The sequence below is a fragment of the Heteronotia binoei genome, chromosome 5, assembly GCF_032191835.1.
Source record: "Heteronotia binoei isolate CCM8104 ecotype False Entrance Well chromosome 5, APGP_CSIRO_Hbin_v1, whole genome shotgun sequence".
NCBI classification, from domain to species: domain Eukaryota; kingdom Metazoa; phylum Chordata; class Lepidosauria; order Squamata; family Gekkonidae; genus Heteronotia; species Heteronotia binoei.
Window position 1 is genome coordinate 113651525 of NC_083227.1, and position 14239 is coordinate 113665763.

The window sequence follows — 14239 nt, forward strand, 5'->3', positions numbered from 1 at the left end:
CTACAGCAAGCTGCCTGCTGCTTCTATTCAGAGAGTACATCTGGATTTGTTTAGTGAAATGAAGCAGGAAGTGGCTCTGTTATTATCTTCAGATGGCGCCAAAGGGAAATCCCTCTTCCACCCCATGTGTTCAGTGTAGCTGCCTGTTAACAGAGCGGCCTCATTGTGAAAGAGACCCCCTTTATTGTAGAGCTGCCAGATGCCTTATATTTTAAGACCAGTTCATGTTTCAGAATGCCACAGCTCTGTAGTTTAAGCAAATCCAAAGCATTTCACAGCATGCAATTAGATACGTGCTCTTTGAAACAAAAAATCTTGTGTACATTTGGATACTCTCTATAGAAATGTAATAGACCTATTCCTACATTTTGCATTCAGTGGCCTTCTGATCCCAGTGTTTGCTGCCCCCACCCCACCCTGTTATCTATATATACACTTGTCAGCATGGGGCACTGCTTCATGCATTTGACAAATTGGGCACTGAAATATCAAAGTTTATGTGAGGTTCCAGAGGAATCATTGGGTTAGTCTCAGTTTAAGTCCCATAGAGCACCACTGAGGAAGAGGAAGCAGCAGCAACTTAACTCTGCCTCCTCAGAGCCTCAGCCTAAATGACAATCAGCTTATGAAAGTCCTGTGACATTCCAGGGGCTGGAAAGGATACTACTGGGGGAGGGGGAGAAAAGTGGGAAGATCCAGAACCATTCATATCTTCTGCTGATAGATTGTTTAATCCAACCAGCTGTAACTAAACATAAGATACAACTATAAAGCACAGTCCTGCACTTTCAGTGAGCACCACACAGTAAAGCATAACGGCCTTTTTGTGTTCTGCACAATTTCTGCACTTCCCTTTGGAATTAGACACCATTCTACCCATACACACTGTGATGCTTCCTGGGACACTTGTCACATTTACCCAATAAATAAGTCACCCTTTATACAAATATTGTCCCATTAGCTCCATAAAGTTCTGAAAACTATTTCATTTAAAATATTAATACCTCACATTCTCCAGGAAAATCTGTGCAAAATGCAATCTGATCAATTCCCAAATTACATGTTTTGAAGATGAGATGAAGGAAGCTGGAGACTGGAATCTAGCTGTGTTGTCAGTCATTCCACTATGTAAACAGTGGAATTGATTCTTTACACTGGATAGGAAATGGCTACCTTCCTTACAGCAGCACACATTCTTGCTTCAGCTACACCATTTTGTATGTTACAGCAATTCACACCCGATTGGCCAGTCACCATCAAGCCTTAATGTGTTTTTCTCTATCTAGGATCTCTGCTGAAGCAAGCTAACAATTGATCTAACGAAAGGAGTATATTGCCCTCTAGTGGAAACAGGAGAAGTCAAATGCACCACAGAATCAAATAAATGATCCACACCCAATTAGGATATTACTAATATATATCAGTATAGCTTAATAGGGCAGCAACTCTCTAAGGTCTCAAGCAGACAAAATTCTTTCCCATCCCCTGAGACCTGAGATGCTAAGGACTGAACTCAGGACATGTAAACACATGTCTTCCACTGAACTATCCCATCCACCCCCTCCACATTATACACAGTGATGCAGTGTAAACCTATGTACCCAGGAGTATGCCATCAAGAGGGCTCTTCAGTACCACAGTGGATATATCTGTAACAAACTGTTTCCCATATGGTATACAGAATCAAGAGCATAGTCGACAGCATTAAAAAAAACACTATTTATTGAGACACAAAGTGGGGAAAATTCCAACCAATACACATCCATCCAGTTTCCAGCTTCCTTTATATCTACTGATCCAGCTACAAGGACAATCCCCACTCTCATCTCTAACTATCCAAGAATGATTCAGTGGTAAAGAGATGCTTTAGTTTACCTTGTCCCCAAGGCTACCGTCTGTTCTAAGAGACTGTGGATCAAAGACCAATCCTACCAAGGCATCAAGGATAATAACATGGCGGGGGGAGGGGGGAATGAATGGAAGAGATTCATGCCCTATGGGACACAAACCTTTGCAGCTGAAAGGTTCATTACAACTTGTCCACAGGACTAATATTCTTGCTAGAGGCCTTTGGGATTCCTCCATCTCTGCTTAACAAGGAGACCAACTTGTGCTTCAAAGCACCAGTTCCTCTAGTCTTTGGCTTATTATTCACCAGGGCCTCCCCTTCACCTTCAACTCTGTCCTCTGTTGCCTTACAAAGCAGCAAGTGGTGGTACTGGCTTTCTGAGGAAGACTCAGCCTCTGTGCTGGGGTTCATGCCAGGATGACTACTTGAACCTGTTATTGTTACAGGACTGTTGTCATAGATGGGCGATGGATCACTGTTCCTAGCCTCCAAGGAATCGCTGTAGGTGACATTAGGAGAATTTGGAGAGAAGGGACGTTGCTCTCGAGAACACAGGTTCTCATAGAGATGATCTGAGACCTGCCCTTCATGCACCTTGGGTACCGTCTCAGTCCAGGGTTGGAAAAAACTCCTGCCAATAGAGGCATAGATGATGGGTGGCTCAGAAGTCCCTATCTCCATTTCCACTGTCCCTTTTGGAGTTTCTGCATACAGTGATTGCATTTCCTCCAGGCTTTCCAAGGTGGTGGGCCTTGACCAGACTCCCACTTTCTGTGTAGAGTCTTGAGTTGAGGAGATCCCAGTGTTCTTTTCTGCTTCAAGAAGAGTGGCTTTTTGGTGGTCTATGGCAGCTGAGACAACTCTATAGATCTCTGCAGCATGAATGGTGTTAAAAGTAAAGAGGCCTTCTCCTGAATCGCAGCGGCGCCCTGCTTCAAAAGAAAACACAGTCTGGGGAGGGAGGAGGGAATTTTTTTTTTAAAAGGTATTTACTTATAACACGGATTCTAATAGTTGGCTGATACGAATCTCTCAATGCCTTTCTCCAATAACATTGAAAAGAAAGTCTGGCAATGCTCATTTGTATCACAGACAGAAAAAAAACAGTTTTGATTTTATCTAGAAGTAGCTGCCTTCTAGTGAGTCAGACCTCTGGTCCATCCAGCAGACATCTTTATTTCTGGAAATAGCAGAGATCAGTTCTTTATATGCAATGTATGCAGGGCTTTTTTTCTGGAAAAAGAGGTGCCGGAACTCCCAAGAGGGAAACTAAGGAGAAACACATGGGTGCCCCTCATGAACTTTTAAATATTTTTTGAGAATTTTGTTTCCATGAAGAGATTCTGGAACTCTGTTCTGCCACATTCCCCCAGAGGAAAAAAGCCCCAAGTGTATACATCCAACTGAGTTATGGCCCCTACACATGAATAGTTCCGTTTTGAGTCTTACAGTATACATCAGAGGAAGCAACAGAGGCGGTGGGGGAGGAATACATTAGTCACCAGTATTGCCAAATATATGCATTCCTCTGCTTGTAGCAAAAAATGGAAAGGTGACCATTTCAACTCATAAAGCAATCCAAATGCAAACCAAAGCTGAAAACTTTAGCATGACACTTGCTTCTAACAACTGCCTGGGTATCCTCAGATAGGCACACTTCACATAGCAAGTATCATCAGCTGAGGCACAGCATAGCTATATCTCTTGCCCCTCTACAGGACTGATGATTTGCCTCCAGGTATAACTCCTGCCTGATAACAACACCCACTGAAAACTACAGCAGTCTCTGTTCACAGACTGCTGGATGAGATGCCGTCTGCAGTCTTTACTACTCCTCAGGACAGTCAATAGGAGACTGATGTCTTCTATCCTAAGCAATATGAGCAGCCTACCCTGTTACTACTGGGGGCTCAGGCAGCAACAAGGAGGAAGACACCACATACCTTGTCCTGGCCAAATCTACGGAGGAGGGCATAAGGCCAGGTATACAGAGTCTGTCCAGACTGGGAGTCCTTCAGCTCCAGGTGTTCAGATAAAGTCACCAGCAGGTAGTTCCCTTTCAGGTGACACCTTGAAGAGGCTTCTGTATGGAACACTACAACTGGGAACTCACAGGCTGTTGATAAAAATATATTGCAAGATATCAAGTGTTATGGATGTCCTGGCTTTTTGCTTCACGTTGAGTAATTCCAATGGCTCTGTTTACTCAGCCGTTTAAAAACAAAACAACTCTGCATCACGGAATATTATATCATTTATCCATACTGCTGAAGTCAGAGTATGAAAATATGCACATTTGCTTTTGTAGTAAAATTTACTAATATATGTTGTAAATTTATTTTGCTTCTGCAGATAAATGGGGCAAATTGCTATGCAGAGAAGCACTGAGGCCTTTCTGGAAATCCTATTCAGAATTCTGAATGTATTTTACTGTGTTTGTGCAAAATCCGTGCAGCTCTGGTTATTTCTTTTTCTCATTATTCTTTCAACAATATCCTCACTTCTTACTCATAACCTAGACAGAGATGACTTGGGTAAATCCAGTTATTAAAAATTTGCACTTGAGAAGTTAGTTTAAAACCCCTAACTCAGCTGTGTATTCAGAATGGAATAGGAGGGGAGACAACTTGGTTAAGCTGCCATCAATTTCTTAATTTTTTTACTGCCATGGAGATCACATTTGGATTTTCTGCCTCAGCAAAAATTATTTTGGGTCAGCTCTCTGACCAAAACATTGGCACCTGCATGGCATTCCCAGCTAGAGCAAAGTTAGCTGTATTTTACCAGAAAAGGCCTCCATTGAACCAAGTATCATTCCAAGTTAGCCCCTCAAGAAACTAGTTCCATGCTCTTCAGGCTCTTGAGTTTAGGTTTTCCACCCTACCCACAGGGACCAATATACATACTTTCCTGCCAAGATGAGTAGATTACATTCTCCTCCATTTGGGGCTTTAGCTTGGGAATATCTCCAGCTGTGCTTGATGAAGCAGGAGTTCTCTGCATGCACCACAGCAAAGAGATTATATGGTAAGGACAGCATTTCAGACATTATAAAGAGTATACAAACAAAAAAGGTAATGGCCCTTGTTACTATATTTGATTATTCCTCATAACTTGAACTCAGGATGATTTCCATGGATATAGATTCCCACCAACACTTGGCTACTTATATTTTTTAACATAGCAAAACACGTTTATTCACTTCAAAACCCAATTATTTCTATTAACCACTACAGCCACCAATCTCCCCAACCTACTTCCCCTTTCCCTTGAGTCTCATACCTATTAGAAGGCAAGGCAGTGAGGTGGGGACCTAATTAACTTATTTTGTAAAGCACTTGATAGGTGCTATATAAATAAAATGTTTCCTTACAGGAATATTTTGCCTCAGTCTCAGTTCTAATATCTGTGAGGTTATAATCATTCCCCTTCCTTTTTAAAACTATGAAGAGAAACATTGCAACAATAAAAAGCATAACTTGTACAACACTTAGATCATCCAATAACTGCAGTTACTCATAATTTATCAGAACAATTAATCACAACACAGAAAGGGGTACACTCACTTTAGAAAGCTTATAATTCCCATTATTTTTAAACCAAATTAAATAACTCCCAAAATAGTTTTGCACTCTTCCTTAACACCCATTAAACCATGACATTGTTACAGTTGAAAGATCCCAAAGTTCTTATAAGCCTGTCTCTAAACCTTTATCTTTGGACTTTTATTATTTATTGTAAGAGAAATCCTAGGCAAAAAGAGAAATCATGCAAAAAACAATAACCTTTTCCTTCTCATTAACAATTTGCCCTCTCAGGAAGAGTTTGGGCTCCATGGGCAAACTGACTGAGGATTTTATTACTCATTTTTTAAAAATGTTTTTAATTGTCTTTAAAAATATTCAAAAATATAAAAGATAACTATTACCCTAACAAGCCAACAGATAACACCAGATTAGCCATTAAACCTTCCTTTTAAGGGTGACATGTATCCCCAAAGATCTTTACTGTTGGACATTGCCACTAGCAGTGACAAAAATCTGTCTTCTTTCCATTGCATTTCCAACATGTTTCAGGAACTTCATCGATTTTAGCTATTCTTTGTATATGAATGCTATAGCAACTATCCCTCAGAGCCAGATTAAGAATTTGCCTGTTTTTTCCAGTATCTAAACAGTTAGAGATGGCTCTAAATCTTTTTCTCATACTTGATCATAATTAGGAGTTTCAGTTGCAGCTAACTCTAGCATATTTTGATATATCTGTGACAGAGAATGTGGTGTTTTTGCTGTCATGACAGTTTCAGTCTTAGTTAAGAATGCATCTTCTGTCATCCTAATCAATTTATTCAAGAAATAGTTAATTAAAATTATATGAAAAGCAGTGGTGTACAATTTTCATTTATTCCTTAAGAGAAATATAGTACTTAATTTGCCCATCATTAATCCAGCTCATAAATTTATATATTCCATACATCTCCCTACCCTCCATATATATTAACATTTACAATGAAAATATAGGTGATGTGGCTTATTCTAAACTTTAATAATGTTACCTGCACTAAGCTTCCAATAAAAAGAATCCTTTTTCCATTTGGCTTCAGCCATAAAATAATATTTAACTGAAAATGTTTTTTCTATAATCTGACATATAGCACGCTTTATTGGTTAAAACCACTCTGACAACTAATTGATACAGTCACACATTTGTACTGCCACCTTTCCCTTTTCTTTTCTAGATATTAAATTCATTTAAATAGGAAGATGAAGTTTAACAGAAGGACTTTCACATGCAAAGAGCAAGATAACTTCATTATCTCATCTGGCATCCAACAAATGTGGTCAGTAGGCAGCCTCTAGTTGTTCATGAGGATAACCAGAAATGAGAGACAAAAAGTTGTAATGTTTCTTCAGATTGTATATCTACTTACTTGGAAATAACAAGAAGAAACAGAAGGGCCACACCAACTGAAGCAAAGAGACAAAGAAAAAACAATGGTACAGTAGGAAGGCAAGTGTATTCCAGTGGGTTATTACTATATTGCAGTGAGTTATTACTATACTGCAATCAAATTGTCTTCCTATGCCATTGTTTTTTTCCATCTCTTTACTTACTTGGAAACAAGTCCCACTGAAATCATTTCGATTTTGTTACAGCCTATTCCTAAACAATGAATAATATGATTTAGGAACAGGTTGCAAATGACTTGTGAAAGAACAAACAAGAAAAATATCTAACCCAGAGACTATGGTCAGAGTCAAATTTCCAGAGTAAAGCATTCCTTAAGATGTTTTCCTACCTCTTTCCTTTAGCCCAGTCTAAGCTGTCTGTTATCCTTCCTAACTGCAGAGAAGTAGCCATGTTAGTCTGTTGTAGTAAAATAAAACAGAAGTCCATTGGCACCTTAAAAGCCAACATTTATTTCAGCATGAACTTTGTTTGAATCTTTGTTTGTTCTTCAGATACTATAAAATAATTAATGATTTCCTCTTCATAGCATCTGACTCACAAAAGCTCATGCTGCTATAAATGTTGTTAGCCTTTAAGATGCTGCTGAACTTTTTTATCCAATCTGTCCAGAGTCGGCTAGCTTATTGATTAGTCACCAATGTGCTGGAGGGCAGGGCTAACACAAGATAACTGTGGTGTGGTACTATTTGCAGGATTACACAGACCATTACACTCAAGATCTCCCTTGCCCCCACAAATTCTTTAAAAAAAAACCCTCCCCACAAATTGCATTGTAATTAAGTGGTCAGGGAATGTCAAGTCGCTAGAACAATCTGATCCAGGATCTCTCAGCAGTGCAATGAAAATCCCCTAGAATAATAGGAAACCTCTGAGAAAAACTGCTTAGCTGAATATTAGCTCTTTTATCAGGTCTTACATGGTTGATATACAGGCAAGAGGAATCTCCATTTGGTTCTGTGAGGCCCAGGTACAATTCTGCTGAATTAAGATGTTACTGAGCCAATACCTGAAAAGCCAGTTGGCAGACACACTCTATCCAGTCATCTGGTTCATCAGCTGCCATAATGTAGTTGCGTGCCATCATGCGCAAGTAGAAGGGTGCCGTGTCCTTGGGTGAGCTGTGTTCACTAGCCCGTTCCACAGAGACGCAGTCTGAGAGGCGGATCACTTTGCATTCACCCTTGCGCAGGGTTGCCTTCTCTGCTGAAACACCATCGCGTGTTTCAAGGTACTCAAGCCGCGCAACACCAGAAGGGCTGTCAGCAAAAAGCTGGGCCCACACTTTCCTCCAAATCTTCTGTGAGGGGAGCCAAGGGGAACAGCATAGAGTCAGAGATATACATGGGAGAAGAATCTGGGTAAGGAACAGTCTGCATTGAGGAATTTATGCACTGACAGGACTACTGGGAATGGAGCAATTGGAGGTAGCATTTGTCCAGAAATTAGCTAGTTGCTCCCAAGCAGAGATGTGACCATCCTTCTCTGGAAAGAAGTCCAAAGGACAGTTCCGCCCCAGGAACCATAGAAATCATCATGTAGGTTTTGAGATTACACCAAGATCCCTTTGAGGCGTTTTACTGTGCACAGTAATTGTTCTGCCTAAATTTGATGTATTTATGGGATTGTCACACAAGCACAAGAATCTCTAAAAGCAGTGTTCTCTACCCCCATCAGGAAATCTCAAGCTTCCCCACCCCCACACACATTTTAAACCTTACGGATGTGCAGGGGAACCTGATAATGTGTGGGCAGTGTCTAGTATAAAGCTCAGAAAGGACAATGTAAAGTTGCCAAAAGATAGTAGTTTTAGGGTGTCAGCTACTTCTCACCAGTCCTTGGTACTTCAAGGCTACCTAACATCCATCTCTGCCCCTTTCTACAGCATTCCAATTTCTTTTGTAATTGGAGTTCAACAGACAAATAAAGGGTGCAAAGAAATCAATCTATTTAAACGCATTCCAATTTCACAACTTAGACGTCCACTTGAGTGCTACAAATATTTCCACCTTGGACTTCCAGGAAAATGGCACAGTGATGTGGAGAGCTTGACTGAGGGCACTTGGCAAGCACCTCCAATTACAAGCCTTAAAGGGGGTCTCCTTCTTAAGACACCCCTTAAAAGAGCATCGGGAAGATGCTCTGTAGCAAAGGGAGTTGGCAGGAACTTTGGAAGGGAAGTGGAGGCTTCCCTACTGGTTCTTGCCTTTCCCATGCCGAGGTTTGTAAATGCCTTGTGTCTTTGAACTGGGTCGCCGGAATATGAAGCAATGAGAATACTGGATAATCCATCTACTTATTTTATTCTATCGACCATCTGGGAAAAAAGAATAATTTAATTTGGATTACTGGCTGTAAGACAACAAAGAATAAAAGACTGACTTACCTAAAGTTGATGAGATGGAGCAGAGAAGGGAAGCGGTTTCGGACAAAGATGGAAAGCAACAAAGCGGAGCATGGACTTTAAAAGTCTGAGAGTTTAAAAAATAAGTGAGGCGGCAAGACCGAGAGGGAACAAGAGAGGGAGTTAAGAAAGCAAAGAAAGAAGTAAGATGAGGACGGGATGTTCGGTGGAGGTAGCAGTAAAGAGAGGTAAAAAATGAGAGAGAGTGAAAAGAGATCGAGAATGTGTGTCTTGTGTGAGGGGAGCGAGAGGACAGATAGAGATACGTTTAAAGAGACGGTGTTGAAGGTACGGATAGGCTGGAAGGAGAGACGAGTGAAGCAGAAGGGTGTGTGGCCGATTTGGAACGTTGTGTCAAGAAATGAAAGAGCGATCTGGAGAATCCTGTACTGTGTTTATGTGGGGTGTGTAATAGAGACGTGGAAAACTAAAATGGCTTATTGAGAAAGTCTGGAACTGAGTTACAGGGGCTTCTGGAAAGAAGAAGGAGGAATAAGGAAGAACTAGATACAGTGGGCTGAGACACTCTAGAAACAGAACTCGTTGTGGAGGAGGAAGTAAGACTGCTAATACCTAAATGAAAGTGAATGCAGATTGGAACTTAATATGTGTAATGTGCGTGATGGAAACGACAGAAACGAAGTAATGAATGTAATGATTTAAATTGAGCTGGGATAAAATTGATAGGTTTAACATAATTGGTGATTTTTAAAAAATTATAAGAAGAACTAGTTAATTGTAATTAATTGTAGAAGTAATGATAATGAATAACTTATTAACTGAGCTAATTAACTTAATTTGAGTGAATGAATTTAATTAATTAGAGTGATTAAGAATATTTAGAGTGTAATGAATTGTAAGGAAGGTGTGAATGTGTAAATATTACCAATGCCAATGAAGTAAATCAGAATTAAATTTGATAAGAGGGCATTGAGGACCATATAGAGGATTATATGTAGATAACAGAAGCAAGTGCCTTCAGGAGAGTTCTACAGTTTAAGTGTAATCTAAGCAATCTCCAACCTCTGTGAAGTTAGTAAGGTGAAAAAGGGAAAGAAATATGGAAACTAAGATAAAAAAAACCGGGGCACGGCACCTCACCAGGTGTGAACAAGCCAGTGGCAGCAGCATTAAACCAGGATGCTATTGAGAAACTGCAGAACATAATGATGACAGGTTTTAAACAAAACCAAGAGGCGTTAGAGGAGATTAAGCTTGAACTAAAAGAAGAAATAAGAAAGACTAATGATAAGGTTGATGAATTTCAGAGACAACTCCTACTCAATAATCAACAAACACACGTTATCAACTAAAGCTGATGCATTGGATGATAAAATGATAGGTATGTCTGCCACAATGCAAGAATATAAGACTAAATGTTCAGACATTGAGGATAGAACTGCTAAATTAGAAATGGACAAAGCTGCATGTATTCTGAGGCTCCAGAATCTTCCAGAAGAGAAGAGGGAAGATATATATAGGAAAATCAATGATCTCTTGATATTAGGTGAAGAAGAGGCAATAAAAGATAGACTGGGTTAAAAGGGTTGCCTCAGCTTACACAAAGAAATATGATTTACCAAGAGAAGTACATGTTAAATTCATGAAAGTCTTGACTTGTGAGGCGATTCTGAGGGCTACTAGAGAAGTTGACCTAAAGTGGAAAGATAACAAAATAAAAATATTAAAAGAAATATCCTGGAGTATACAACAGAGAAGAAGTGGCTATAAGAAATTGACAACATGGCTGATTGAAAAGGCTATCTAATTTAGATGGCTAGTACCAGAAGGTATCATCTTCACATTTCAAGGTAAAAGATTTAATATAACATATTTTAAAGTACAAGAATTTTTGAATACATATGTAGAAGAAGATGGTCAGGAATCAGATTCGGAGGAAGAGGAAAGAGAAGATGATGAAGAAGAAGGAAATAAAAATAGAAATGGAGAAGTTTTAAAAAGAAAAAAAAAAGCAAAAATGAAAACAAGATCGCAAACACAAAAAGAGCAAGGAAAAATAGTAGATAGTAATATAATAAAGGAATAATGGGCAAGGTAGGACTACAAATAACTACGATAAATGTTAATGGATTAAATGCACCACAAAATAGAAAATCTTCCTACAATTAAAAATATTACGGGCCGATATAATATGTCTGCAAGAGACACACATTACTAAAAAAGATGTGAAATATCTTCAAAACAAAAAGCTAGGCCAACTATATGTATCAGCAGATCAAAAGAAAAAGAGAGGGGTTGCAATTTATATTAAAGACCAGATTGAATCTAGACTGTTATATGCGGCAGTCAATGGCAGAGTATTGTTGACTGAAATAATACATAATGGGCAAAAAATATTGCTAGGAAATATATATGCTCCGAATGAAAAGCAAGAAAAATTCTATAAGGCTATTCATGATAGAATTATCGAGTTTGACTACCAAGAGCACTGTATTATAGGCGATTTCAACGCAGTCTTTGAGGCTGACATAGACAAGAAATTTGGGGAAAAGATTAAAAAGAAACGTCGTAGTCAACTGCCTAGAACTTTTATTAAGATGGCGGATTAATTAAGTCTAATAAATGCCTGGATAATGAAAAATCTTAGAACCAAAGATTTCACTTACTGTTCTGAGGTACATGTTCATGGTCCAGGATAGACATGTGCTGGATCTCAACCTCCCTATCCTCTCTATTAGAAGAAGCTGTCATACTGCCCAAGACATTTGCAGACCACAACCCGTTATCGATTACATTTTCAAGTCTTGTAAAAAGCGCTCAATGGACTTTGAATCTCCAGATTCTAAAGGAAGTATTCTTGAAAGAAGCCAAAAAGGAAATTAAAATGTTCTTTGAACAGAATTTGGAAAAAGATACATCAATCCAAATGATATAGGACACTTTTAAGGCCTTTTTTTAGCGGAATTGCAATTCGATATTCCTCGAGGAGGAAGAGAAATAGAATGAAAACTTATAATCAACTTGTAGGAAAATTGCATATACAAGAGAAAATGCAAAAAGAGAAAAATACAGAGGAAATTAGAATGAAAATACAGAGTATACAACATCAGATTAATTTATTGTTAAATGAAGAACTGGAGAAAAAATCAAAATGGGCTAAACAAAGGTTTTTTTTAAAATGCCAACAAAGTTAACAGGTGGTTGGCTTACAGATTAAGGAAGGAAAAGGAGAAAAAATGATAAAGACCCTGAAAAATGAAAATCTGGAGGTTTCACAAAGAAAACAAATAAAAGAAATTATTAGAAATTTTTATCAAAAGCTGTATAAAAAACAGGAAAAATTGGAAATACAACAAGAAGAATATAGAAATCAGGTCAAAATAAAGAAAATATCGAGAGAACAAATCTTAGACAGCCCTATAACAGTACAAGAGATTGTAGACATGATAAGAATTCAAAAAAATAATAAAACTCTGGGCCCAGACTGATTACCAGCGGAATTTTTTAAATATTTTGAAGAAGTGATATTACTCCCATATAAGAGAGTTATAGAGGGTATAAAGCAAACATCAAAGGTACCAGACTCTTGGACTGAAGCATTGATTTCCTTGATACACAAAGAGGGATCTGACTCAACGGACATAAAGAATTACAGGCCTATATCACTTTTAAACTCAGATTATAAAATATTCACTGCCATTTTGGCGCAAAGAATTAAGAAAGTCATTCCAGAAGTGATACATGAAGATCAATCTGGTTTTATCCTAAAAAGACAGAGACAAAATATAAGAACTATCTTAAATATTTTGGAATTTTACTGAGAACATCCACATCAGCAAATGGCCTGTATCATGTTGGATGCAGAAAAAAGCATTTGACAATGTAAACTGGGAATTAATGTTAAAATGTCTAGAAGATATTGGTTGTGAATACTTTAGATGCTTGGTTCAAGCCATTTATTCTAATCAGAAAGCCAGAATTAATGTTAATGGAGAACCATCAGACTTAATTTCTATTGAACAAGGTACAAGGCAAGGCTGTCCTCTTTCACCATTATTGTTTGTATTGACGTTGGAATATCTGATTGATCCTATTCGAAAAGATCAGGAAATAAGAGGAACAAAGATTAAAGGTGAAAGTTTTAAAGTCCAGGCATTTGCTGATGACTTGATGTTCATACTAGAGGAACCAATTACCGTATTTTTCGCACCATAAGACGCACTTCCCCCCCAAAAAAAAGTGGGGGGAAAAGTGTGTGTATCTTATGGAGCGAAGGTACCGGTACCTACCTTCCTGGGAAGGGGAGCGATCCGCTGCCTCCGCCTCTGATCCCGACACTTCCCCCGCGCCTGCCTGCCTGGCTCCAACTCTGACGCTTACAGCAAGTGTCAGGATCACTCCCTCTGCCCTCCGATCCCGGCGCTTGCTGTAAGCATCAGAGCTGAAGCCAGGCAGAAAGGCATGGAGGAAGCACCCGCCCCCTCCGCAAACCCAGCGCTTTGCGAGCGCCGGCTGTGGAGAGGGCAGCGTGCTTCCTCCGTGCCTGCCTGCCTGGCTTCAGCTCTGACGCTTACAGCAAGCGCCAGGATCGCTCCCTCTGCCCTCCGATCCCGGCACTTGCTGTAAGCGTCAGAGCTGAAGCCAGGCAGAAAAGCACGGAGGAAGCACGCTGCCCCCTCCACAGCCGGTGCTCGCAAAGCGCTGGGTTTGCAAAGGGGGCAGGTGCTTCCTCCATGCCTGCTTGCCTGGCTTCAGCTCTGACGCTTACAGCAAGCGCCGGGATCGGAGGGCAGAGGGAGAGATCCTGGCGCTTGCTGTAAGCGTCAGAGCTGGAGCCAGGCAGGCAGGCACGGAGGAAGCGCCGGGATCGGAGGCAGCGGATCGCCCCCCAGGAGGAAGGTGCGTCCTATCGTCCGGAGCGCCTTATGGTGCGAAAAATACGGTAACTCAATTGATAAGTTAAAAGAAAGGCTGAAACAGTTTGTTGAAGCAGTAGGTTTTAAAGTGAATTACCAAAAAACTAAGTTTTTAGCAAAAATATGTCAAAGGAACAAATT

General features: G+C 39.7%; 1 protein-coding gene across 1 annotated transcript; it reads right to left on the reverse strand.

Annotated features, from left to right (window-relative positions):
• Positions 1 to 1707: 1707 nt before the first annotated feature.
• On the reverse strand, positions 1708 to 11869 carry DOK3 (docking protein 3). Its single transcript, XM_060238828.1, has 7 exons — positions 11849 to 11869; positions 10802 to 10875; positions 9204 to 9278; positions 7827 to 8190; positions 4756 to 4846; positions 3793 to 3965; positions 1708 to 2800 (listed from the first exon to the last, which is right to left on the reverse strand). The coding sequence occupies exons 1-7, from the start codon at positions 11867 to 11869 to the stop codon at positions 2030 to 2032; spliced, it is 1569 nt and encodes a 522-aa protein (XP_060094811.1). The 3' UTR covers positions 1708 to 2029.
• Positions 11870 to 14239: the final 2370 nt, after the last annotated feature.